Source organism: Lissotriton helveticus, chromosome 1_1 (genome assembly GCF_964261635.1).
Source record: "Lissotriton helveticus chromosome 1_1, aLisHel1.1, whole genome shotgun sequence".
Lineage (NCBI taxonomy): Eukaryota > Metazoa > Chordata > Amphibia > Caudata > Salamandridae > Lissotriton > Lissotriton helveticus.
In genome coordinates this window covers 845,083,177-845,107,995 of record NC_136057.1, presented here as the reverse complement: position 1 = coordinate 845,107,995, position 24,819 = coordinate 845,083,177, and the positions used below count along the sequence as shown (strand labels likewise).

At 45.1% G+C, this 24,819-nt stretch overlaps 1 protein-coding gene across 1 annotated transcript in view; it reads right to left on the bottom strand.

The window, feature by feature from the left end:
- The window catches only part of HCFC2 (host cell factor C2), a 168,422-nt gene that overhangs the window by 3,600 nt on the left and 140,003 nt on the right, over positions 1 to 24,819 (bottom strand). Inside the window, exon 12 of the mRNA XM_078674976.1 lies at positions 15,315 to 15,600. Within this exon, the coding sequence (XP_078531102.1) occupies positions 15,315 to 15,600 (286 nt within the window). The remainder of the gene's footprint in view (positions 1 to 15,314; positions 15,601 to 24,819) is intronic.

Here is a 24,819-nt window from a genome sequence, read left to right as displayed (position 1 = left end):
GCCCTAGTGATTGGGACCACTGAATAGGAAGGAAGACAGGTACTAAAGGATGTAGCAAAACCTCATTAGAAACCCATACTGCTAGGACTCCCTACGCACAGGCTCGTGGACTGGCGATAAAGACATCCAGTGGCACATAAATCTCTCCTCAGGAGACTAATGCAGTATCATAGTTTCATTGAATTTGGCAGATCCAAACAGACCATGTCCTGCACTGTCCAGTACATCAGACACAGTAGCTTTGATCCTGCTTTTTTTTTTTATCTTTGACTGTATTACAGTGCTTAAAAACGAGTAGAGCCCCCAAACGACACTACTCAACAAACACTGCAAGATAATTGCATATAGTTCTTTCAAAACAGAAAAAGAAAAAGAGCAAGAATCATAGAAACAAAGCATCACCACCCTGAGGATCGTTCCGCATGGATCTTAGGTTACTCATTACCAAAGTTCACTTCTTAACTCCAATGAACTCCACTTGGATAAAGCAATGACAAATGCAAAGAACATAGTTGTAAATGTGATCCTCTAAGTGGCGCTAACCTCAATAAACAGAGCTCCACTGATAGCAATAGAGATCACACACATAAGTCTAATACAAAAGTTGCTGCTTTGACCCAGAAAGACATAACTTCACTACAAACAATATAAATAAACCCGACACCTCTACACATTTGGGACATTCTTCTCCAAAACCAGGACCGAATTTGTGCATAATCTGGGGAATCAGGTATGCTCTATATGCACAATCAACCAGGGCACCAATTGTTAGTTAACTACTTTGTCCCACGGATCATCTATAAATGGTTCCCCCTCAAGTCGGCCTCCTACATCTTCCTCAATCAAAGCAGGGCATCCATCTTAAAGTAGCCACATACATTATATACTTCTGAAAAAAGATCTGCCCCCTTCTACCAAGCTGTTACATTGAGAAGGTGCATGTTGGTAAGGAGGCCCAGAAAGCAGGCAGGTACAGGTACTTAATTTAGGAACAGGTCAGGAACCCTAATATGATTTATCAAGTAAGAAGCTGAGCCCCCACCTGTAGCCTCAGACTTCAACAGGGATAGAACACTCACATTACTTACATCACGCACTTTACATGATTCACAGCATTTCACACCAGGTTAGGACAGACGACTCAAAACCATTCAAACTTAACAGGATGCCACTGACTGTGTGCATTACTGCCTCTAAGACAAAGCAGCCCAACGTTCCTAAATATGGCCAAAATGCAATTACATGCTAAGAAACATGAATTAAGGATATTCCACCCGCAAAATCAGCAACCACCAGAAAGTAGTCCTATTCATATTGAAAAAATCCAAGGTAGACAGTCTCAGGGTACCGATTGGAATCCGCACATCACCCTCACCACAGAACAGGTGACTGAAAAGAGCATTCAAACTTATTCAGGGAACACCATAAGCATGCATTAAAGGATAGAAAGCATCCTCTGGACCTTAATAATGTTAGCTAAAGAAATCCTAACCACCAAAGACAGAAATAGACTAACTTCTCTACCTTACCGATAAGCTACAGTACATTTAAGGTGAAGAACCTCACCCATACGCAGCCTGATTTGGGTGTCTAAATATCTGGCAGAACCAGTCAACATCTCTAACTGAAGGTCATTTAGCTCAATCACATCAGTGCAGAACTCGGGGTAAAAAAATGAACTAAACCAGCTCGCCAGCAAACAAGAAACTAGACCAAATTGTTCAAATGCACTCTAACATTCGAGAAAAGTTATTCTAGAATTACAAAAAGAGTATCATCAGCATATAATGAAATGTCCTGATTCAGCCAAAACTCCCATCTCCTGTGAATTTGAGACTGATCAAATTAGCCAAATCATTACAAACATTAGTGGATACAGAGAGCATTCCGGGCTAATACCCCGGAGCAATGTCAAGACAGGTTTAATTAGCTTACTGATCTTTTTTTAAACGTTATTTTTCAGTTTTGTAAAGATAAAGCAGCAGTCAGCGATATGCAAGGTGAGAAAGTATACACATGCAATGCAAGATAATAGCACAACAGGTAAAATCCAAGGGCAATAAATCTGGTGTGTCCGAGGTGGGGAGAAGACGTGCGCTGCACATACACACCTCGCTCTCTGGTTGAGCTTATTGATCTTTACCCTAGCTCTACCATTTGCACTCACTAGGAAAAACCCATGAACTGAACTGATCCCCTATGATAAATCATTTAAAAACTTCAACAATGTACAAGTCAGTAGAATTTAACACCTTGTCGGCAACTGAGAATGAGAATTCCTTAGGGACTGCATTATGAATTAGCTTCTCAATGGGCATATTCTCAATGGGCATAAAGTAAAGTGCAGCCTAATATTGAAAGTTACTTTGCCCTTGAGAATAAACCAAGTCCCATCCTCACGGATTGGACAACCTATCAACTTTAAAAGTCTACCAGCCAGAAGGCTGCCCTGATTCAAATAATCTACATTGGTCATGAACAATAGGCAACAGAATCTGCACCTTGAGGTGTCTTTTCTGGGCACTGGGTACACTATAATTATAGGTTTGTGCATCGACTTGGGCAGTTTCCTAAAGACATTTTTTAAACCACTAGAATCTGTGGATCTATCAAGTCGAGGTTGTTTGTTAAGCTTGACCAACAATCCATCCCCACCAAGAGTCATGCCAGTGCCCAAGTTTTCATTTGCTCATAAAATGCCATCTAGACCTAAAGAGTTTGAAAGTATCATATTTCCAGCTCCACAAATGTCATCTTCTGCTCTAGAGGCATATACAATGAAGTGCTTATAATGACAGAACCAGCAATGTCATAGAATAGAAGCAGGCGTTGATACAGCGTTTACTAACACTGAGTCTGTGACCCGTAACGGTAAGCACTTACTGCTCCGATGACAAATATTGTATTTGACAAAATGGTTATGTCTATAAAATTCAGCCCAGAAATGGTATGGTGGGGTTCTAGCAATATGTAAGCACTGCTCACCGTAATTTAACGACTTTCCACAGTTTAAATTCCGCCAGTTATCTAAATAGGTTTCCTTTGTTCTTAGCAGCAATAACCTTTAATTATACTCCTAATTAAAATCTGATGTAAGAAATCAGCTGCTACTTATCGAAACAGCCGCCATGGGGGGGAGGAGCTACGCTAGCGACCGTGATGGCCGCTTATCCTGCCCGCCCATCCTGCAACTTATCCTGAACCCGAGTCACAATTTCACTGCGGGGAAATGATGCTGCCTCCGATGGTATGCTCCCGTGATCTCTACCAGTCGTAGAACCGGAGAACTGTCCTCGCTCGGTCTCCGGCCCCGCACAGCCTTGGAACCGGGACTTTGGGTGCGCGAGATGGCCGGCCCCTGACGCGACCACAGTGGCCATCAGCTTCGGGGCGGAGTCGGCCTGCCGGAACAAACGGACTGAATTAATCACCTTTGCCGCAGCTAACCAGCTCGCCACACAGATCGAGTGCTTGCGTTACATCGTGGACCCAGGTGCTCATATTTCATTTTTCCTGCCCGTGTACCGCACAGACGCTCCCTTTCTCTTTCACGATGTTGTTGTGGGCGCCATTTTGGGCATTACGAGGGCTATGCCTGGGCACTGAGGACTCTAGTTTGTGATAGCCGTCCTGGCGTTTGTCGAGTCAGCCTCTACGCTGCTGTATACAGTGCCATGGCGTCTGCCGCTCCTCTGGTCGCGGCTCGGCCGTATTTATGTGGGCGACAGGATGGTGCCAGGCTGGACGCTCTGGAGCGCGACGTCCTGTTTGCGGAATCACAGCCGGCCGGGGAGCTCCCTGCGAGGTGGAGTGCTGCGGCTCATGACTACAGAGCAGCGCCGGGGATTGGGGATGTTATGGCGGCGCTTGGTGCCCTGCGTGTCGCCCTTGATTGCACTGCCCGCGACCTGGGGAGAAGGCTGGACGCCCTGACTAACGCTGCGAGACACACAATGCGGGATTGCTCTCGGATGCGGGACACTGGGTCACGCCTTGTACCCGGGCGGAGTGTACTGTTTGCTCCGGCGGACATGGAGATGCTGGAGTACCGGGACCACACAATAGCTACTGGGCTGCTTGCTACCGGTAAGGAGGGGCCCCAAGGTTTTGGCCCTGCACCGTGGGTGGGGACTCGGCTCCAGATGCTGCCTCCGACGTTCCAGCTGTGGATCTATGGGAGGCCCCTCCCTTTTCTCCCAGAATTGGTCTTACTGTGCCAGATATCATGCATTGGGGACTTATGGTCGTGCAAGGAACTTTCCCACACTGACTATGACTGCACATTGTTGTTTCCGCCCGGCCGTCATGGGCAGTCCGCTGATTTATCCTGGTCACCCTGGTCTTCCGAAGTACCCAAAATGGCGGACGGCCAGCTGGACTCTGTATGTTCGATTGATCGCACGGGCCAGGGCTGAGGATGTTTCGGTGCTTTCTGGTGTTTGTGTGGCTGGTGGCCCAGTGGGACACGTTTATAATGAGTATTCCTGTCCGGAGGGCGGGACAGGAAGAGCCAGTGACCCCACCCACACTCTCGCGCTGTTAGCGCTCTAGCAGATCACTTCAGGCAGGGCATTTAAGCCCTCTCGTCGCCCAAGCGCGCAGCGGTTGCGCGCAGGGGGCGCCTTAGTCGCGCCTGAGACGAGCCAGAGAGGAGCCCGTCTGTGCCCGTCCGTGACCGAACGGGGCCAGGGGCCATGAACTCTACTTCTGCTGCCTCAACCTGCAGAGTAGTGGATAGATTAAAGTATTCTTCTAGTGACTTACGCAACCTGTGGCACCCTCCCCTTAAAGGTTGCGCGCAGGATGACGGCCCATGTCCCGGGGGCCCGTTCTCCTGCAAACATTGTCATTTTCAGTCACACCCTGGTCCCCCCTTCTCTGACACTCCAACTCCTGTGGACCTCAACCCCTTGCCCCCCAGGGGTAACAGCATACTATGTAATGTTAGATCTCTCCCGAAGCACCATTCGGAGGTTTGGGACTTAATACACTCAAACCGCCCCGACTACTGCTTCTGCACTGAGACCTGGCTTAAACCCCTGCTATCACCTTGGCGGTTCCTTCGGGGTACAAAATTCTTAGGCTTGACCGCCCCGTTAAAACCGGCGGTGGGGTCGCGGTAATCTACAAAGATACTTTTACTGTCACTCTTCTTGACCAATGCTGTACTGATGACATTGAGATACTGGTTTTCAAAATTGGCTCCTCACCCCTATCTTACTGGAAGGGAGCCTTGGTGTACCGCCCCCCGGGTCCCTACACTGAGGCTTCGACCATCCTCCTGGAGACACTATCCCCCCATATCAGATCAGGGACTAATTTTGTACTCCTAGGGGACTTCAATGTCCACAGCGAACTATCTGACAACGCTGAAACTCGCAACCTGTTGACCGACCTATCTGCCCTAGGCTTCAAACAGTGCAACCGGGGTCCGACTCACCAAGCCGGTCATACCCTTGATTTAATTCTATCGAACTCTCACTCCCTGACTTGTCACCCCCCATCACAGGTGGAATGGACCGACCACTTTATAATTAACTTCTCCCTCCCCACTCTCTTGGAGGAACGCCCCAACCCTGTCCCCCTGCCGTTATGGCGCAGGCAGTGGCATAAGGTGTCCGCCAATTCCTTTAGAACTGCCTTTATTCCTCCTGATTTTCTCCCCTCAGACTCCCCCAATTTGGCCTTGTCCAAATTCAATAATGCCTTGAGTACGGCGGTCAACTTGATCGCTCCCCTAAGACGCTGCAATCAGCGGTCGGACCGTAAACAAGAACTATGGTACTCAGACTTACTGCGCGCGGAGAAAAGAGCCTGCAGAAAGTTGGAGAAAACTTGGAGACTCTCGCGCAGGACTATTGATAGAGACAGGTATAGCTCAGCAATGAGACTCTATCATAAAAACATCAGAGCTGCCCGTAAGTCCCACATTATCTCCCAACTCTCTGGGGCCGGCAACGACCCCAAAATGTTGTACCAGGTGCTCTGCACATTCACCAAGCCTGTCGCTTGCGACAGTGCAGAAGTGCTAACCCAAAAACTGTGCGATGACACGGCCGGTTTTTTTTCGGATAAAATTGATGCCATTTACCGAAATATCTCCCAATCAAGCACATCCGCGGATGAAAATGTCCCCTCTTCCAGTCTCCAGTCTGGAACAGTCTGCGCTGCCCCAGCCTCACTATCATTCATCCCTGAGATCACCATAGACCAGGTCAACTCCCTGATTGGGACCATTAAGTCAGGCAGCCCAGTAGACCCCGTACCTGCCCGTGTCATGCACCTCATTGGGAGTGTCCTTAGCCCCTGCATTCAGACGGTGATCAATCGCTCCCTGTCAGAGGGACTGGTCCCCCAGATGTGGAAGGAGGCCATGGTCAAGCCTATCAGGAAGAACACCGCCATCCCCTGGTCGGACATGACCAATCTGCGGCCAATTTCCCTTCTGCCATTCATCGGCAAACTGACGGAGAACAGACTGGCAGCCTAGACCATTCTCAGTCCGGGTTCAGGCCTAGGCATAGTACCGAGACCGCCCTCCTCTCTGTTACTGATGCCATACGCCTGTCCCTGGACAGAGGGCTGTCTGTGGTGTTGGTGCTGCTGGACTTGTCCGCAGCATTCGACACCATATCCCACGCCATTCTCCTTACCAGATTAAAGGAGACAGGCATTGATAGATCTGCCCTGGCGTGGTTCACCAGCTTTCTCTCAGAGCGCACCCAGAAGGTGAACATGGGCTCCTTTAGTTCCACCTCGGCTAATATCATCAGAGGAGTCCCGCAGGGCTCCTGTCTTAGCCCCACGTTGTTTAACGTATATGTCTCCTCTCTGGGCAACATGACAAGGTCCTTTGGGTTTATGCCTATCTCCTACGCTGACGACACGCAGCTGCTGTTCACTTTTAAGACCTTTACCCCGGAGATAAGACAAGCTTTCTCCAACGGCATGACTGCAATCGCCAGCTGGATGGCCAAGAATTTTCTACAGTGCAACGTGGGAAAGTCTGAGGTCATGTTATTTGGGGAGGCGAAAATCCTCTGGACCCCAGATTGGTGGCCTTCAAGCCTGGGACTGGCCCCGCTCCCTAAACAGGTAGTAAAAAACCTGGGGGTTCGTCTAGACCAGGACCTCACCCTTTTTCACCATGCCAGCACCACTGCAGGGTCCTGCTTCCACATTATTGGCCTCCTTCGGAAGGTGTTCCCCCTTCTACCCGATGATACTCGGAAGACCCTGGTCCAGGCCCTCGTTTTGAGCCGCCTGGACTATTGTAATGGCCTACTCTTAGCTGCCAATGAGGGAGTGCTCAATAAACTACAGGTGGTGCAGAACACCGCAGCACGGCTGGTGACCAACACCCCCCCCAGAACTCCGTCCCTCCCCCTCCTCAAAGCCCTTCACTGGCTTCCTATCCGGAAACGGGTAGAATTCAAGATCTGCTGTGTGATACACAAGAGTTTACACAATCTGGGACCCCATTACTTGGCGGATAAATTTGTTTATCACCGTCAATCCCGCATCCTCAGGTCCACCAACCAACAGTTGCTTCAGGTTCCCAGACATTATAAGACCAGACAGGGAGGCCGCGCCCTTTCCATCATGGGTCCGCGTCTATGGAACAACCTCCCCCTCTCCCTCAGAGAATGCCCGAGCCACCCAGCTTTCAGGAAACGCCTAAAGACTGTACTATTCTAGGAGGAGTTCTTCGACCTGTTCACCTCACAGCACCGCGCGGAGATACACCTTCGGGTGTGATGCCGGCGCGTAATAAGCCCATAAATAAAATAAATAAATAAATAAATATCACGACTAGCGTCATGTGGCACTATATGACTTGCATTTCCATATGTTACTTGATTGTTATTCTCGAGATTGATCCGTGTTCTCATCGCAACAACTCACTTATACTGGGGAAGGGGTCTACGAGATGGAACGTGGGGGTTTGGGCTGAACTTGATTGGACATTGCTGCAATGTTTCCTTTGTCTTTGCTGGGTCATAGCTATGGGAGCGAAGGCCAGACGTGGTTCTGAGTGTTTGATTTCTTTGTCTGCTGTGTGCGGAACGGGTTTGATGCCTCTGTGGTGCCGGGATTCGGGCGGGATGGTCCTTTTTCTGCTTGCTGCTCCCCTATGACATGTCTTTTGATTTGCTATAACTTGCTTAACGTTACGGTACGGGGTGTCTGCCTTTGGCCGGGGGATGGGAGTCCGGGAGCTCGTACTGACTTGTTATACTCTCCTCCTCCAACTTTTTCCCTTCCTTGGGGTGTAGTTTAGGGGGCGACAGGCACGCTGCTAGTGGGGTTAGGTCGTAGCCATCTGCAGGGGTGTAGGGTGGGGGGTTGTGTTTTTTTTTTTTTTTTTTCCTTTGTTATTTTCTATGACCATTCTATTTCCCCTTTCCTTCTTCACAAGAGCTGTGGCGTATTCTCCTGATTCTTGACTGAGCGTATTCGGGTGTCACGTGTTTGTTCGGTACATCCTGTATTCCTGGTGGGCGGGTGCTGTTGATGGGTGTCTGCTGTCTTCGCTATCCAATTGCTTGCCTCTGGTTCGCACTGCATTTGTTTTTTCTGTTGCCTATGGCTGTACATTATTTCGTCCCTTCATTTGCCCATCTATAGCTATGCTGTATTTTGTTTCCTGACACCCGATATGTCTATGTATATTTCCCTCTTGTGTTATAATAATAAAAAGTAAAAAAAAAAAAAAAAGAAACAGCCGCCATGGGCTGCATGACCTTTTGCCATGAATTTGGTTAGCTAAATTAAGATCCCTCACAGTACATATTCATATGTTAGGGAAGTAAAACCTTCAAAAATCAAATGCTTAATTCTGACAGGTTATCAACTTGTTACTGCAAGTTCCTATCCCACCTATACAGTACAACTCACAATTATTTCTGAGAATTGCAGCAACCCCACAATTTTTCAATTTCCCAAATAAGAAGTACACAACGCTTTGCAGTGAGTACTGATTGATTACCTAAAACATTATTCAATTTATTGAAAACATCTGGCTATACACTTAACATTGTATTTACTCCATTGTTTAGATCTTTGAATCATCAATAACTACTTCCCTATGACCAGCTTCTTTTAACAAATAAAAGGAAACTCAATTGCTCTGCTTTACCTTTTTCTCTTTGTTTGACTGCACTTTATGAGAAAGGGTAATAGTTTTATGCCTACGCCACTTTCTTCTTTCACAATGTGGTTATCACCTATGACATTATCACTCGGGTGTTATTTACTGAGACATCTCTTTCGGGTCTGCAAGTTTCACAGACTCTCGTGACCCATCGCAAGACTAACTTGGTCTATGGTTTCCCCTTTTTCCAACTAATCTTTATCACTTACCACGGTTGTGTTACATTTGTCACACATTCTCTGGTAATAATAAACCTCCCATCTCTTCCTTCACTTTGGTCCACAAAATTGTGCTTATTACTACAGTTGTATGTATTTGACAGCCTTGAAAAAGTCTATGAGCGAAACTTGTCTTGAATGTATTCATTGCTTCCAACAAAATTTTCGACAACTACTGAATCAATGTCTGGTTATACTTTATGGCATTGCAGGTTCTGTAATTAAAGAGACTCTGCAGCAGAAGCTGACAATTATGTAACTGGAAATTTCAAGACTGGAATAAATTGGTACTTGATTCACTCTACTAATTGTGAACTGCTGATTACATATGTTACATACGTTGTACCACTCTTTTGGTCGAGTGTCCTCCAGTCCATTTCCTTGTTTTATTGAGTGTGGCACTCTACCACACTCTAATTACACTCTTTTGGCAGCAAAACTGCAGCCTGTTGTCACATTTTTGCATTATTTTATATTCTATATTAGACCTTGACTGTCAGAAGGAATGTGGAGGTAATTTTACCCAGTGCTACCAATTGTAAGTAGACCTCAATATCTATTTCACCCTTCTATAGGGCTACCTGAAAGCCGCTGAATATCTGCCTTGATGATCAGCTTAGTAATTTTGCTAAGCATCTACCTGGATCTACTTCAAATGTAGCTTTATATAACTCCTCAAAGGTCATGTCAGTTTCCAGCTGATCTAGCACATCTTTCCTGACTTCCAAAATAGTAACCGGCGCCAGTACTGTCTGTTTTATTTATTTGTATTTATTTATTTAAGAAGTTTTCTATAGCGCTGTCCAGACCCAGGGGTATCGGAGCGCTTTACAGTAGGTGCATAACATATAATCATCATATACAAGATAGAGGAGCGACATATCAACCGACGAGCGTCAAAAATAAGGAGCAACACATTGTAGTGCAGGACATTTTTTGGCTTCGAGGTTCTTCGGAGTCTTAGAATTGGAGCAGAGCTCGATGTTTGCTGTCTGTCCCAAGCTATCCACTTCCTAGGGAGCGGTTGAGGAACAGGGTTTTGAGTTGGCTTTTTAATTCTACAAAGGAGGGAATGGTTCTGATGTGCGGGGGAAATTTTGGGATCGCCTCCAGTGAAAGATCGCGATGTCTGCAATTCTTTTCCTTCTGTTTTAGGTGGGATGAGTAGGAGGGAGTTTGAGCTTCTCAGGTTCCTGCATTGGCCGGCTTTTGTGAACTTTTTCGCCAGGTACTCGGGCTTGCCGGTGTGAAGGGCTTTATGGGTTAGGCAGGCTGTTCTGAAGCTAATTCGCATTTCGACTGGAAGCCATTTGAAATCCTTGAGTGCAGGGGAGATATGATCAAATTTCTTGATGCCGGTGATCATTCTGGCGGCTGCATGTAACGTTGTTTTGATGGGAGCCAAATGCGATTTAGGAATTCCTGCTAGGACTACGTTCCCATAGTCCAGTCTTGACAGTACCAGAGATTGGGTGGCCTGTTTGTGATCATTGGTTGGAATGTAGGGTTTTATTTTGTTCAGTAGTCTGAGGTTAAGGAACGCACTTTTGGCTGAATTCTTAATGTGTCTCATCATGTTCAGTTTTGGGTATAGGGTGATTCCTAGAGATTTGACAGAGTCAGCTAGAGTGAGATTCCCGTTTTGCGCATCGATAGCCTTTAACCATTCGGTGATTTGGGGGGTTATCTTCCTTGTTCGAGATGAGGAGCGTCTCAGTCTTGTCAGGATTTAGTTTCAAGTGGTTGCTCGTCAACCAGTGTTGGACATCTTTCAAGACATCATTTAGTCTTTGAATGTCTTTGAGAGAGGTAGTTTCCAGATAGATACGAGTATGATCAGTATAGAGGTGGGAGTGAATGTTGGCTTTTCTGAGTAGTTTGGAGAGAGGTTTCATTTAGATGTTAAAGCGTTGCGGTGAGAGCACCGAGCCTTCAGGGACGCCCTTGTTAACTTGCTGGAGTTCGGAAGTGATGTTTTTTTATTTTTATTTTTTTAGCGTGCGATTGTGAATAAAGGAGGAGAACCATTTAGGACTACCTCACCAAGACCAGCTCTTTCTTGGAGAGCCCTTATGAAGAGTTTGTGATCAACAGTATCAAATAGTGCAGAGTAGTCAAGGAGAATGAGGAGGCAGCATTGGTCAGAGTCTAGTGATCCATGTATATCGTCCATGATGTTGAGAATCGCGGTTTCTGTGCTACAGCCTTTTCTGAAGCCAGACTGGTGGGGGTCCAGGAGGTTGATGTTGTCCAGGTGCTGTGTTAGTTGATGTAGTACGCATCTTTCTAGTGTTTTGCGAGCAAGGGGAGGTTGGACACAGGTCTAAAATTGTTCAGATCTGTCAAATCTAGGCCGGGTTTTTTCAACAGGGGGGTGACTTGACCCATTTTAAGGCAGTCAGGAACCACTCACTTTTTCAGGGAGCTATTTATGATTGTGCTCCAGAGCGGTGCAAAGGCGTGCTTCATTTTTTTGGTCAGTAGGGGAGGAATGGGGTCTAGGACATGAGCTGAGGGTTTGGAGGTGGAGATCAGCGTGTTTACCTCAGTTTCTTGAACGGGACGGGACGGAAGCTGAGCCAGGAATTGGGAGAGGAGCCATGAGAAAGATCTTGCAACCCAGCAATAAGGATGCTCTTCGTGAGGTGCGAGTTGTTGATGCCCAGTGATAGTTAGATTTTTGAGATCTTGTCATTGAAGAAATGGGCGAAGTTGTCACAAAGTTCTTTGGACGCCTGTACAGATGAGGACACGGGCATGAAAGTCAACCAGCATTTGACTGTGCAGAATTTCTCAGCCCTGACGGAGTTCAAATGTTTTTTGAACTAAACACATTGGCTGGATGTTCTTTTGATGGATTTTATGCAATACATGGAAATTTAATAAAAAGAGAACATTTTTTACAAAAGCCTAAGATTTGTGGACTTATATATTTCTGGGTGCACTGTTCCACTTCATTGTTTCAAATTAGTTTCTGCTTGGCAGTGGTGGCATGCAATGGCTAGTACTGGAAATTAAGTTCACCAGGTTTTGACAGAACAGAACTGTGTGTGAGGTGCTGTTATTGTTGTACACCATTGTTGTTCTGTTTTTTACCTATTAAAGTGTGTTTTCCTTGTTTTAGCTACCTTTGCCTCAGTTAGGCTTGAACACCATCATGTCCAAAAGGAATGTCACATCATTAGGTTTAATCTCGATTTGTATTTCTGTCAGACAATACATGAGCAAGATATGGATTTGATTATTTCTGAATTATACCGATTTTGATGAAAGTCTACTAGAATTTTAGAAACGTATTTTCAAGAACATTTATGCCCGCATACGGTACTGCATTCATTCACAATGGTTAACTGCTTAGGTAACTTTGTTCTGACACCTCCGGACGACATCAGTTTAAAGGGGTTGAATCAATATTCATATAGTCGGTTAGTGCTATAGTGATAGGGTTATATGACAAGTCATAGTTCCATGATATGATTTGCTGAAAATGTTATTCTTTGCTCACATCGTGATGATTCTGCAATTCCAATGCTTTCTTTTGGAGAAAATTACTATATAACCTCTTGAATTTGGGATGTGCCAGATCTTTTTGGTCTCTGCTAGGGAGGCTGTCCGATTTCCTATTGATTTTGCTGAATATTTGAGGCTTAATCTGTTATTAATTTTGACTATTATTTAGGATTTCTGGAGTTCTTCATGGCAATGAATGATTTAAATGATATTTGCTGCATATGCATTTTACTAGTTTTGCATTGTAACTTTAAAACGTTATAATAAACCTTCCAAGGTTTTTCTAAATGCCGCTCTAGAACTCACTTTCTGAGTCATTCCTTTCTTTATTAACGGAATTTAGAAATGCTGACTGAACGTGTCACTGTGACACACTGCCTCGTGATTCAAGGTTATCAGAGTCCTCGATCAATGCAACTTCTGAAGATACATTTTAGGGGGGTCCAGTGTACCCACAGAAATGTGAGAAAAAAGCCTGATATTCTGAGTTAAACAAGTACTTCCAAGAGAGCAGCAGCCGCCTGTCAGTTGATTCCCCAGTGTTCACTGCAGCTTCCCACAATGTTATAATGAACAACTAAAGCGCTTACATTCTGTATTTATGACAAAATTGTGGCAAACCTAAAGCCATCTCAATGGAATCAAAGCTGTAAAACAAAATATTTCCTCCAGAAATGAACAAAATGAGGGGTTTTCTTTGTCAATAGAAATCATTGTTAGTGCTCCAGCAAACTAAAATGAGGTTACATTTTCTATGAGTTTGCAAGCATCTCCATTCCGGTAAAACATTACAAAATGCAGGATCAAGCAAGTACTACCAACATTAGCAGCAGTCGGTCACTTAACTCCTTAGTAATCAACTGCAGTGTCACCACAGAGTTCTAATGAACAACTATAGTGCTAGCATGATGTAAAGCACACCTGAATGGCATTTTAAAGAAATAGGAGCAGTTGAATTTAGAACAGTAGGCTGAAGTAAATGAATACTGAGATGCTAATGCAGGCATGAAGCCATAGAGTTACAATGTGAGGGGAGGTGTGGGTTTAGTAATTTGTGGCCTAAAGTATTTAGAAAGAGGCTAAAATTAGTTTATGAAAGGTGCCTGCATAAGTACAGCATCCGCTTTCCAAATCTGTTTACTCAGCCTAACCATTTTCTTAATCATGTAACAGCACCCCAATTTTGAAATATTAATATTTTGGTAGATAAATATATATATTTTTAAACAAATGTTATAGTGATGTTATACTTAGGTATGGTAATTGGATATTACCTTAGGTCCAAGAAAAAAACCTAGAAATTCACTCAACAAAGCAAAGGTTTACTAAGCTAACTATAACTCGTGTACCACCATGCACTGCTTATGACCTCACATATTACATCACTCACAACATGTTACATGACATCACTGATGACACTAATAACACCATAGTCATAGGCAAGTCCTTGAGGCAAATGTGGCTGTGCATGTTCAAAGTTATATAGTTCACCGTCTGTGAATCACTAAAGCTTGGAGTGCAATGAATGCTCCATACTAAACACGGTAAAGGCTGAGCAAGTGATGTGGGTTTCACAGTGGTGTTTCAAAGTAAAATATTGCTTAACACCAAAGTCTATTGCAAACAATTGGAGAATACGCCCAAAGCTGTTGACAATACATTATAAACCAGTGGATATCTGAACAGGTACAAATGGCAAATGATTGGTAATAAAGGGCGATAGTCCAGATGGGATTCCTATACCATCAGCAAGAGAACTGCTTGTGCTTTCCAACAATCTATAGATTGAGAACTGGTGTGATTTATTTTTTTACTTGTTTGCATAAAATGGTGTCCAGAAAACGCAGAGTGAAACTGCCCAACAAAATGTTAGATTTTCAGAATATATCCAGAAAGCAAATCAAAAAGCTCATAAGTAACTTTGTTAATGGCAAGAGCTCAGGACACGAGCTGATCTGCTGAGTAAATAAAAACAGCTGTGAAAAGCTCTTGCATGCTGTAAAGTAGGTACACTAAATGTTCAGGAATTCAAGGAAGAAGGAGGTCTAGAGAATCCTTGACCACAGAAAAAAAGTAGACTGAAAAATTAAATTGAGCACTCAACTCCGAAAAATATTAATGGCCAACAGAAAGAACAAGAAGAGTGTGTCTGCTGGGATGGAAGCCAGCAGACACACAATAATTGAAACCAAGGCAGGGTTAAACGACTCTCATGTTATCTGACATGCTAGTCCAAGATATCAGTCTTGATGAACTGGGACGAGACTTACCAATGAGGCTCATATACGGGCCTTGGGGAACCCGGAATGTCAGCGATTATATTTTATGAAGTATGTACAGGAAACACTGGATGGATGCTTCTGCATTTATTAAAACCCTGCTTCTAATGATAATCTGAATGCTAAAGTAATGACATTCTGTATGTTGCTCACCTTGAAGCCATCGAACTTGTGTGGCAGGCCCATAGCCTTTCTCATTCTTTGCAGAAATTCGGAAGACAATTGCAGGCTTGGAGGAACAGTCAACATGAGCATTTGCAAGCTGTGCTGTTGTTACAGTGCAGGAGGTCTTGAGTCCACAGTAAATTTTCATGAACACAAGCTGAAGTGGATTCTCAAGTAGGTGGGTTGTACGGATAGCAAGGTAAGCAGAATATTCGAGGATGTTTCCGCTGGGGGAAGAAGGCGTCTCCCAGGAAAGATGGATGCAATCTACATTCTGTACAACAGTGACAAATCACACACAGAGTTTGAATTACTTTACTTTGGTGAGAAAATAACCATACCTCACCTACATTATTTCAACTCCAAACAGAGATTTCCTTTGCATTTTAATGCAAACCAACATTATCTTTCAATTTTTTGTTCAAGTCTGGAAATATTAGATGAATTAATCATACCACACAAAACTTAAGACTGTTGCGCAGACATATTTGTTGCATTCCCTCTACTATTCCGGATAATATTAAAAGCTTTTATAATTGTCAAAGATCAGAGGCATCTATTTCTCTTACTTACCTGTAATTCTACTTCACCAACATTAATATCTTCTTTTAATTTATAAACAAACAAATCATTTCCACCAATACACAGGACTCCAGAACACACTTTTCATTTTAAGAAAAACAAATCCTATAAAAACTCACATTTTAACACTTACAATACCACTTTAAGGCTCTACGGAGCTTTACAGTCCGACATTGCCAGTAAATCTGCAATGCCTTTTTAAAGAAATAAAAAAGGAGGTCTTACTAAAATATAATTTATGAAATGTTGAATAATATTGGCATAGGGGCTGTTATATGGTAGTCATAGCCGCCAAAAAGTAGATTAAAAACTGGAGACTTGGATCTAGGTAAAAGAAGACCACATGGTCATAGTTTCTGTTACAATTGTGGATCACTCTGCTTCCCTACAAAAAAATGTAGAATTAGTTTCAGTACAGGGCACATGAGGCTTTCACATCTGAATGTACAATCTCTCTCAAAACAGTGAAGGCATCATCAATAGCTTCAGATGTCTGCACAGACACCTGATTGATCATCTTCCTGTGCTTCAAAAGAAGCTTTGACAGTAGTAAAATAGACAGAATAACATAAAGAAAAAAGTTAGATTCAAATATCAAAAGATGATTGCTTCTGGAATTAGGCCAAGGAACCTGGATGCAAATGTCTAGCATTGGGGAGAATATCTGTGGTGCTCCCCCAGGCTAAATATGCCTGAGAGAACATGGTCAATGTGAATCCACTAGAATGCTCGCATCAGCTGTCCCCTTAGTTTGCCGGTCACTGCAATCATTCCAGAGGCCATAGCCAAAATCAAATGAGTGACCTTGAAAATGTATCTTGCTTCCTCATAGTGTTGTCTGAATAGAGTCGGATGGACATGCTGTAAACGAGATATTGGCTACGTGCCAGATGTATTGATATGTGGAAATAGGCGTCCTTCAGGTTGATTGTTGTCATGAAGTTGCCTTGCTGGAGAAGCGGATTGACATCCTGGAGATGAAACCTATGGAAGCGCTCTGAAAGGATGTATTTGTTTAGTGGCCTGCGGTCCATATTGGGTCTGAGGGACCTATCCTTTTTGGGTATTAGAAAGTACAGAGAGTACACTCCCTTGGCTTGCTGATGGTAGGGGACGGGTTCTATAGCTCCTTTGAGAAGGAGCGCTTGGACCTCCTCTCTGAGAAGCCTTTGATGTTCTTGGGAGAGTATGCGTTTCTGAGGTGGAATAGTGGGTGGCGTGGAAGTGAGCCCGAGACGACAACCATGTTGGATAATACCCAGCACCCACTGGTCCGCTACCTGGGAAAGAAGCCTTGGAGGCTCACCTCGACCGGTATTATGTGGTCGAGGTGGAGTGGCTTAGAAGAGGCAAGTCAAGGCTGCTGCTCCTTTGGGGAAGCCACTTTTACTTCTGCCTCTAGAATTATTGCCCCTGTAAGGCCCTCTATAGTAATCCCTGGGAAAGGATTGTTGTCCCTGGGTGCACTGGTAGGACATAGAGGCTTCAGGGGAGGTGGTCTTGAGTATCCATGATAGGGTGAGCGGCGAAAGTAGCCGGGAAGCAGGTGTCTGAAGTGTGCCCATCGACTTTTGTCCACCTGTGAGCCAAAGAGATGCTGGCCATCAAAAGGCATGTTCAACACGTTCTACAGAACTTCCGGACTGAAGCCAGAGATACGGAGCAAGGTCGCTGGAACTGACCCCTCCCACCACTGGCAGCGGTGTCTTCAGCATTTAGGGCACAGCAAATAGTAGTGTTTGATATCTGCTTGCCTTCAGATTATTTCATGTGCTCTTTCCCTGTGCTCCTCTGGGAGGTATTGTAGGAGCTCCTCCAGCTCGTCCCAGTGGGCATGATCATATCTTGAAAGAATGCCAATATAACTGGCGATACGCCATTGGTTGGCCAATTGCGCGGTCAACCTTTTGTCTGTTGCATCTTACTCTCCTTCTCATGTGGCAGGGCACCCTCGCTGGCCTGCAAGTTGGCTCGCTTACGAGCAGTAGTAACCACTAGAGAGTCAGGCTGGAGTTCTCCACAAATGTAGATAGGGTCAGTAGGGGGGGCTTTATATTTTTAAACCACCCCAGGGGTTATGACCCTAGATTGGACAGGGTCCTTAGAAATGTTGTGCGTGTGGCGTAACATGCCCTTAAGCATGAGGAGGTTCTGAGTAGAGGGGTGAGTGGAGGAGAGGGCTTCTCTAGGGCCTATGTATGAACATCCAACTTCTGAAATTAGGAGGTCTACCACTGAGTTCCTGATAGGACGTGGAATGATCTGGAGGGGAGAGACGGGCAGGGTACGGGTCAGGGGTCTGCGTCCCCTAGTGCTTCTGTGTCATAGGAGTTCCATGAGTCACCCTGTGTAGGGGTGTCAAATGTGTCTTCCCCTCCCCCATGCCCACCCGTGTCAGTGAGAAACAGGTGGGGAAGGTGAAGGCTGAGGAACAGGGTGAGGGGATGATTTTGCATGGGGCAAGAGGCTGGTAGCCTTTTCCACCTTTTTGCACTGCTTTGGTGGAATCTGAATGGCCAAGGCTTTCTCTAAGGTCAGCTGGCGTTTAGAGGGTAGAACAACGGCAGACACCAAAGGGCGGGCAAGGATCCGACCCATACAGGGGTGGATGACCAGGTGTATGTACTTATTTTGATTTTTGTGGGCCTATTGACCTAGATGTGTTGTTGCCCAATATGGGAAGTATACTTTTGGTTGTCGAGACATATAATTATGGGTATGTGTGTTGGTCTAGGTTAATATGGTGAGAGTGTGGAAGCATGTTGGCCAGGATAGCTTGATTCCAGTGGCATGGAGAGTACAGGACTCACGTCTGAGCTACCCGTCCCACTCGGGGTGACAAATGCAAAAACAACAGTTGATGGACAGAATGCTCACTAAGCCACTGGAGTCAAGCTATCCTGGCTGAAGACGGCTGATAGCCAGAAACCGGTCCTAGGATGCTTGATTCCGGTCCAGGGAAGACATGGCTTGGCAGTTCGGGCTGGACTGTTCTCATGAGGCACAGGGTCAAGACTGATTTTCATATGGCCATGTCTGAACTGGGGTGGCTTGGTGAGCAAACTAACGATGGTTTAACCCCAGATCTGTGACTGGGGGTGAATGTTTTGCCATTGTGCAACATTCGTCCATCATCTTGTGTGTTTTGGTGTTCCCATATGATGGAAACTGTACGCAGGTATGACGGGGGGCTTGTTGCCATATTATGGTGGGTTTGTGTTGGTGTATGATGCTGGTTGTATGACTGATGATATAGTGGGTGTGTTAGCATATGATTGAGTGTTGGAAATTATAATGGTGATTGCGTGGATGTATGATGGTTGGTGTGTTAGCATCTGATATTAGTTGTGTGTTCTTATCGTAGTGGGGGGCTGGCATATGATGGTGGGTGTGCTAGCATATAATTTCCGCTGTGGACAAATGTCACGAGGAATCTTACATCCATCTCAGTCAGGCTTCAGATCCGGCTTCTCAACAGAATCCACCTTGTTGGGAGTCTCGGAAAACATCTGTCTCCGAGTTGACAGAGGGGAAACTGTGGCTCTCATTTTGCTGGATTTGAGTGCCGCATTTGATACGGTCTCCCACTCTATCCTCATCAATGCCCTCCGTTCAGCAGGCATCACCGGATCTGCCCTCAACTGGCTTGTCAGTTTCCTATCCAACCGCACCTTCCAAGTTTTTTCCTCCTCATCTGCTTCCCAATCTTTCACGTCTGCGTATGGAGTCCCACAGGCTTCCATCTTGAGCCCCTTACTCTTCAATTTATACGTCAGACCTTTGGCGTCTATTGCGGAGCAAGCCGGGCTCACAATATACTCCTACGCAGATGATACCCAGATCATCTATTCCCTCTCCTCCGACCCTCACGCCACCTCCTCCACCCTTCGCTCAGGACTAAGCAGCATCGCAGCTTGGATGTTGGACAATAAACTCCAACTGAATGGGGGAAAAACAGAACTTCTGCTGTTCGGGCATAACACAACTCTTTGGGGCCCCCGACACTGGCCCACTCAAATGGGAATGCCACCCGCTCCTTCTAAATCAGCTTGCAACTTAGGAGTGATCTTTGACGATCAGCTATCCATGAAAAGCCATGTGATCAAAACCTCTTCCACCTGTATAACTATTATCAAATGGCTACGCAAGATCATATGGATGCTACCAGTGGATACCCAGAAAACGGTGGTCCAGGCTCTCATCACCTCGAGACTGGACTACAGTAACATCCTTCTCCTGGGCGCTAGCAAAGAGGTAACCCGAAAGCTTCAAACTGTTCAGAACATGGCAGTTCGGTTGCTCTGTAAACTACCCAACACTTCCCCCAACTCTAACGCTCTCCGCTCACTTCACTGGCTTCGCATTGAAAATCGCTCAAAATTTAAAGCCCTCTGCATTATGCACAAAATAAACAATGGCCTGGCCCCACCATATCTCACCTCTCTGGTCCATCATCACTGCCCCCCCCGCACTCTACGTTCATCTAATCAACACCTTTTTTCAGTGCCTAGAATTAAAAAAGCAAGAATGGGAGGCCGTTCATTCGCCTGGCTGGCCCCTTCACTCTGGAACTCTCTCCCCATTCAGTCACGAAAAGAACCCAATTACCTCAAATTCCGAAAACAAGTGAAACACTGGCTGTTCAATATGTAAGCTTCCTTCTTGCTCTCCCCTCTGTCTAAGTTGATTTTAGCGCCGGGAAACCTACGGGTAGCTGAGCGCTGTACAAAACCAAATATAATAATAATAATATGTTGGCATATAATCCACAGTGCATTGACCCCGATGTTCCTTGTGCTGGTGGATGCATTGGCATATGATGGTAGTTTTTTGGCCTAGGAAGTTGGGTGTGTTGGTACAAGTTGTTAGCTGTGTGTCCGAATGATGTTGGTTGTGTGGAGATATGATGTTGGTTGTACTGGTGTGTGTTGGCTTATGATGTTGGTTGTGTGGATGTATGCTTTTGTGCGTATTAGCACGTGACAGCATGTGCATTTACGTATGACAATTGATGTGTTGGCATAAAACGGTAGATGTGTTGGAGTATTACGGTGCCTTTGTGTTGCTTATGGTATTCTAGCCAGGGCCCAGTGTGGCTTCAAAGGAGGGCTGGGAACTAGCCTTTGTCTGGATCTTGTTAGCTAGACATGCTGTGGCTCAAAGACGTTCATTAAAGCTAACATTCATAAATGTATCCACAGCATTTTACACTGTCAAAAGTTGTGGCCCAACCTTCTAGGAGTCAAAACTTGGTTTAATTGATTTATTATATTGTATGGACTCATTGTAGTGTTTCCATAAGGAGCTCTAAACCAAATGTATAATGGGGTAAGTAGTGATCTTACGTTATTTGATATGATATAGCAAAATCACTGGGATTTTATTGGTGTACATTACAAGCTGTGTTTTGATTTTTTTTTATCCACAAAGCTGACAAAATAGAGCACGCCATAACGGTCGAGCAAGCCATTACACACGGATATCATCTTTGCGGCCTGCATTTTCACAACCTCACTGTGAAATGTTTTTTTCCTAAAAGTAAATTTTAAATAGATACAACCATTGACCACTTTGAAGTTTTGATTATTTAGAGTTAATGGAAAACGATTAGAATTAGTTAGCCTAAAGAACACCTTTACATAGGTTTTTTTTATATTAAACAATGGATGCAAATTAATTAGGTGATGCTCAGAAGATAATTATTTATTTTCTAACCGAAAAGGAGCTACACCTAACAGTACGATGTCATGAGCGTTGATCACTACTCTAACAATTCTTTCACCTAATACTGAGAGCAAACGGGCCAGTGGAATGCTATCAGGATGGGCCCAAAAGGAGCATTTTGAATACATATATGATACTCAACAGTGGTGTCATTTTGACTGCTGGTCTCCAGCTAAGTTACAACGTGGTACAATTCTGCCAGGATTGGCGCTCCTTCCAGAAGTCCTGCAGAAGTTGTGGGTATTTAAATCGAGGTCAGCATCAAAGCCAATTTGATACCCTAGTATGTGATGTGACCGGGTGCCCATTTCAGTGGAAATGCTGCCCTTTCACCTGGTGTGGGATTTTTTTTCAGAAGTCCAATTGCAGACAGGGTCTACTAGCCAACCAGGCCATTAACAACTAGTGTGGGACTTAATTTTACTATTGGGACCAAAACTGAGCACCAAGTACAATCATGTAGCAATTGACCCATATGGTAGCGAAGTTGAGAAGTCCAAGACTTACTCAGGGAGGTGCTGTGGGGTTAAGGACTGGAAACTCAAAGAAGATGCTGGTGCGAGTGGTACGTCACTGTAATGCCATCCACGGTTTATGTGTTAAAATGAAAATAGAAATACATTTAAAATAAAATAAGAATGGAAACTCAATACACTAACTTAAGCTCACATGCTAATAACTTAATGTTGTACAGCCAGTGCTTAGTCTTCTGAAAAAGAAAGGAAAATGGGGGTATGGAGGAGAAGGTGGGGGTGCCACATAAGAGTTAGAACTGGTGATCCTTCTGAAGCTCTTGGCGTCACCTTCCGCATCATCATGGTTTTTGAGCATGAAGGCTTGACACCTGTGGAGTTGGTGGGGGCTCGTTGACCAGTATCGGTCGACAACCATGAGTGGAACCGTGGTCCCCTCTGAAGCCTTCCCTCGGTGTCAATTGGAGCTCGAACGCAGCGAGGGCCCTGGAGGGGGCAATCTTTTGTGTCTGTGCTCAGGGCACAATGCCAGACTCTAGCACGAGAGACAGTCTACTTTGGTGTGGGACCTTTTTATTGACAATAGCTTGGTAGCACACATCTCAGAGCCGGGTGGTATACTTATGACCATGGGTGTAGTCTTCATGTGAGGGTTGCTGGTCTTCAGTACTGGCTCAACGATATCCTTCCAGTGGTCTGATGCGCTTGAGGGAATTGTCTCTTATTTGGGTGAAGCTTGGGCTGCTGGGAACGCTGGACCGGCTGGCCTCCTCACTTTCTTTGGTGCCAAAGGGGTCCTCTTCTCTGAAGATGTCTGGGGTGTAGGAGGATGTCTATTGGTGCATTTTGCGATGTGTCTAGCACCTTTCCTTTTGATACCTTATGGTCTTTGTTATAATGTACCTTTAATTAATACATCCTCCCTGCAGAAGTTCTCTCCCTGCTGCTCAACCACTGATGATGTCAAATGGAATGTTGATAATGTTTGGTTTGGAAGAGTATGTCAGTTAGTGTGGAAGGGCTGAGCTGTGGAGAGCCTGCTCCTGGTGGGGCTTTACAATGGATCTGACTAACATCTAATAAAGCTGTGATCCTATTCTACAAGACATGTCATCGCATTATTCTTCTTTATAACAGTCTTCTTCAAGTGGAATGTGAGGTAGGACTCGCAGGAGTTGTCGTCATGGTCAAGAGTAAGACACATGTTACAGATGTTGTGATGTTCTAATCACAAGTATTTTGAGTTGAACGAGAGGCAATGTTGAATGAGTGTCCACTCCATCACCCCCTTCGGGTCTGCTTCTATGGAGCCAAAGTCGAAAGGACGATGCACAGTCCCTGAAGGAAGGTTCCCTGCAACCAGGGCGTCAAGCGCCTGACACTGGTTCTACACGAGTATCTGTTGATGGCGTACAACAAACCGTTGTCAAACAGCATTGGTTCTTCTGATAAGTCTGTGTCCAAATGGAAATTTGTGGGCCCAGAAAACATGTTGATAACACGAAAACCTTCAGAGCCCTCTATGTGTACCTCTAAACCCAAAGACGGAAAAAAAGCAAACTAACATGGAGTTGGTGGCCATGTGCATTCCCCACTAAGGAAGAAGTCACAGCACATCTCTTTGAAAAGAATCAACTTGCAAACATCCAAGCCCAATATTAGATGGCAGGAATATGCCAAGCATGAATATTTACAGCCAAGGTTCAGAAACACAAAATGACAGTGAGTGTTAACGTTAACCTTCATTTATTGTAGGGGTAGCCTAAGCTACTCCTATAAGACAACCTTGTGAGCTGCCCTTTGTGCCACAATCTGCCCCTATAATGTGCATGGAGCTTTAGGAAATCATTTAGAGGGTAATGGAACTGTTAGGGGTTGTCAGCTTCCCTTCATCTTGTGGTTTGGTTCTTGCTTCAGCTCCACAATTCAGGCTCACCTTGCAGCACAGAGTAACATTTGCATTGATACCTTTTGCAGGACTGCTCTGCTCACTTGGTGTGTGGTGGTTGGCCCCATTCGTCCAGGGACCACTGTTTCACACCAGCCCAACCGGATGGTATGCAGCTGGAATCCGCGGAACTGTGCATATCAGGTGAGCATAGGCAGCACCAGCTGTAGATGGGGCGAGTAGGTTGTAATGTTTGTGTCTCAGTGGATCTTGCGACATGGGAATCTACCTTGAACTCAGACACAAACTGACCACTCAGACTGGCAGACCACTTTTAACATGGAGGAATCAGCCAGTAGGCAGGTAGTAAAAGGCTTACCTAGCCACTATGAATTAAATCTCTACCACCACAGACAGGCCTTTGACGCCTGGTGGGCTGACAGGAGACACACTCAACAAGGAGGGTAGACATGGTAATGCCCTCGCTCGGAGTCTCAATCCATGTCACAAAAAGGGCCTCCAGTACACACTCTTGATTGAGTTTTTCCATCGCAGGGGGAAGGGACCCTTGATTGTCTGCCAGTTACATTAGCACATATACCAATAACCTCAGACCCAACATCAACCTTCCTTTTCTAGCCAAACACTGGAGAAATGTGTCCTACTGCAACTCAGCCACCACATAGAGGAATTCAACCTCCACAACAATTTCCAATGAGGATTCAGGAAAGCTGTAGCACTGAAACTGCTAAACTCAGTATATCTGATGACTTTCACAGATCCATAGATGAAGGTGACTCCTACATCCTAATCCTACTCAACTTAA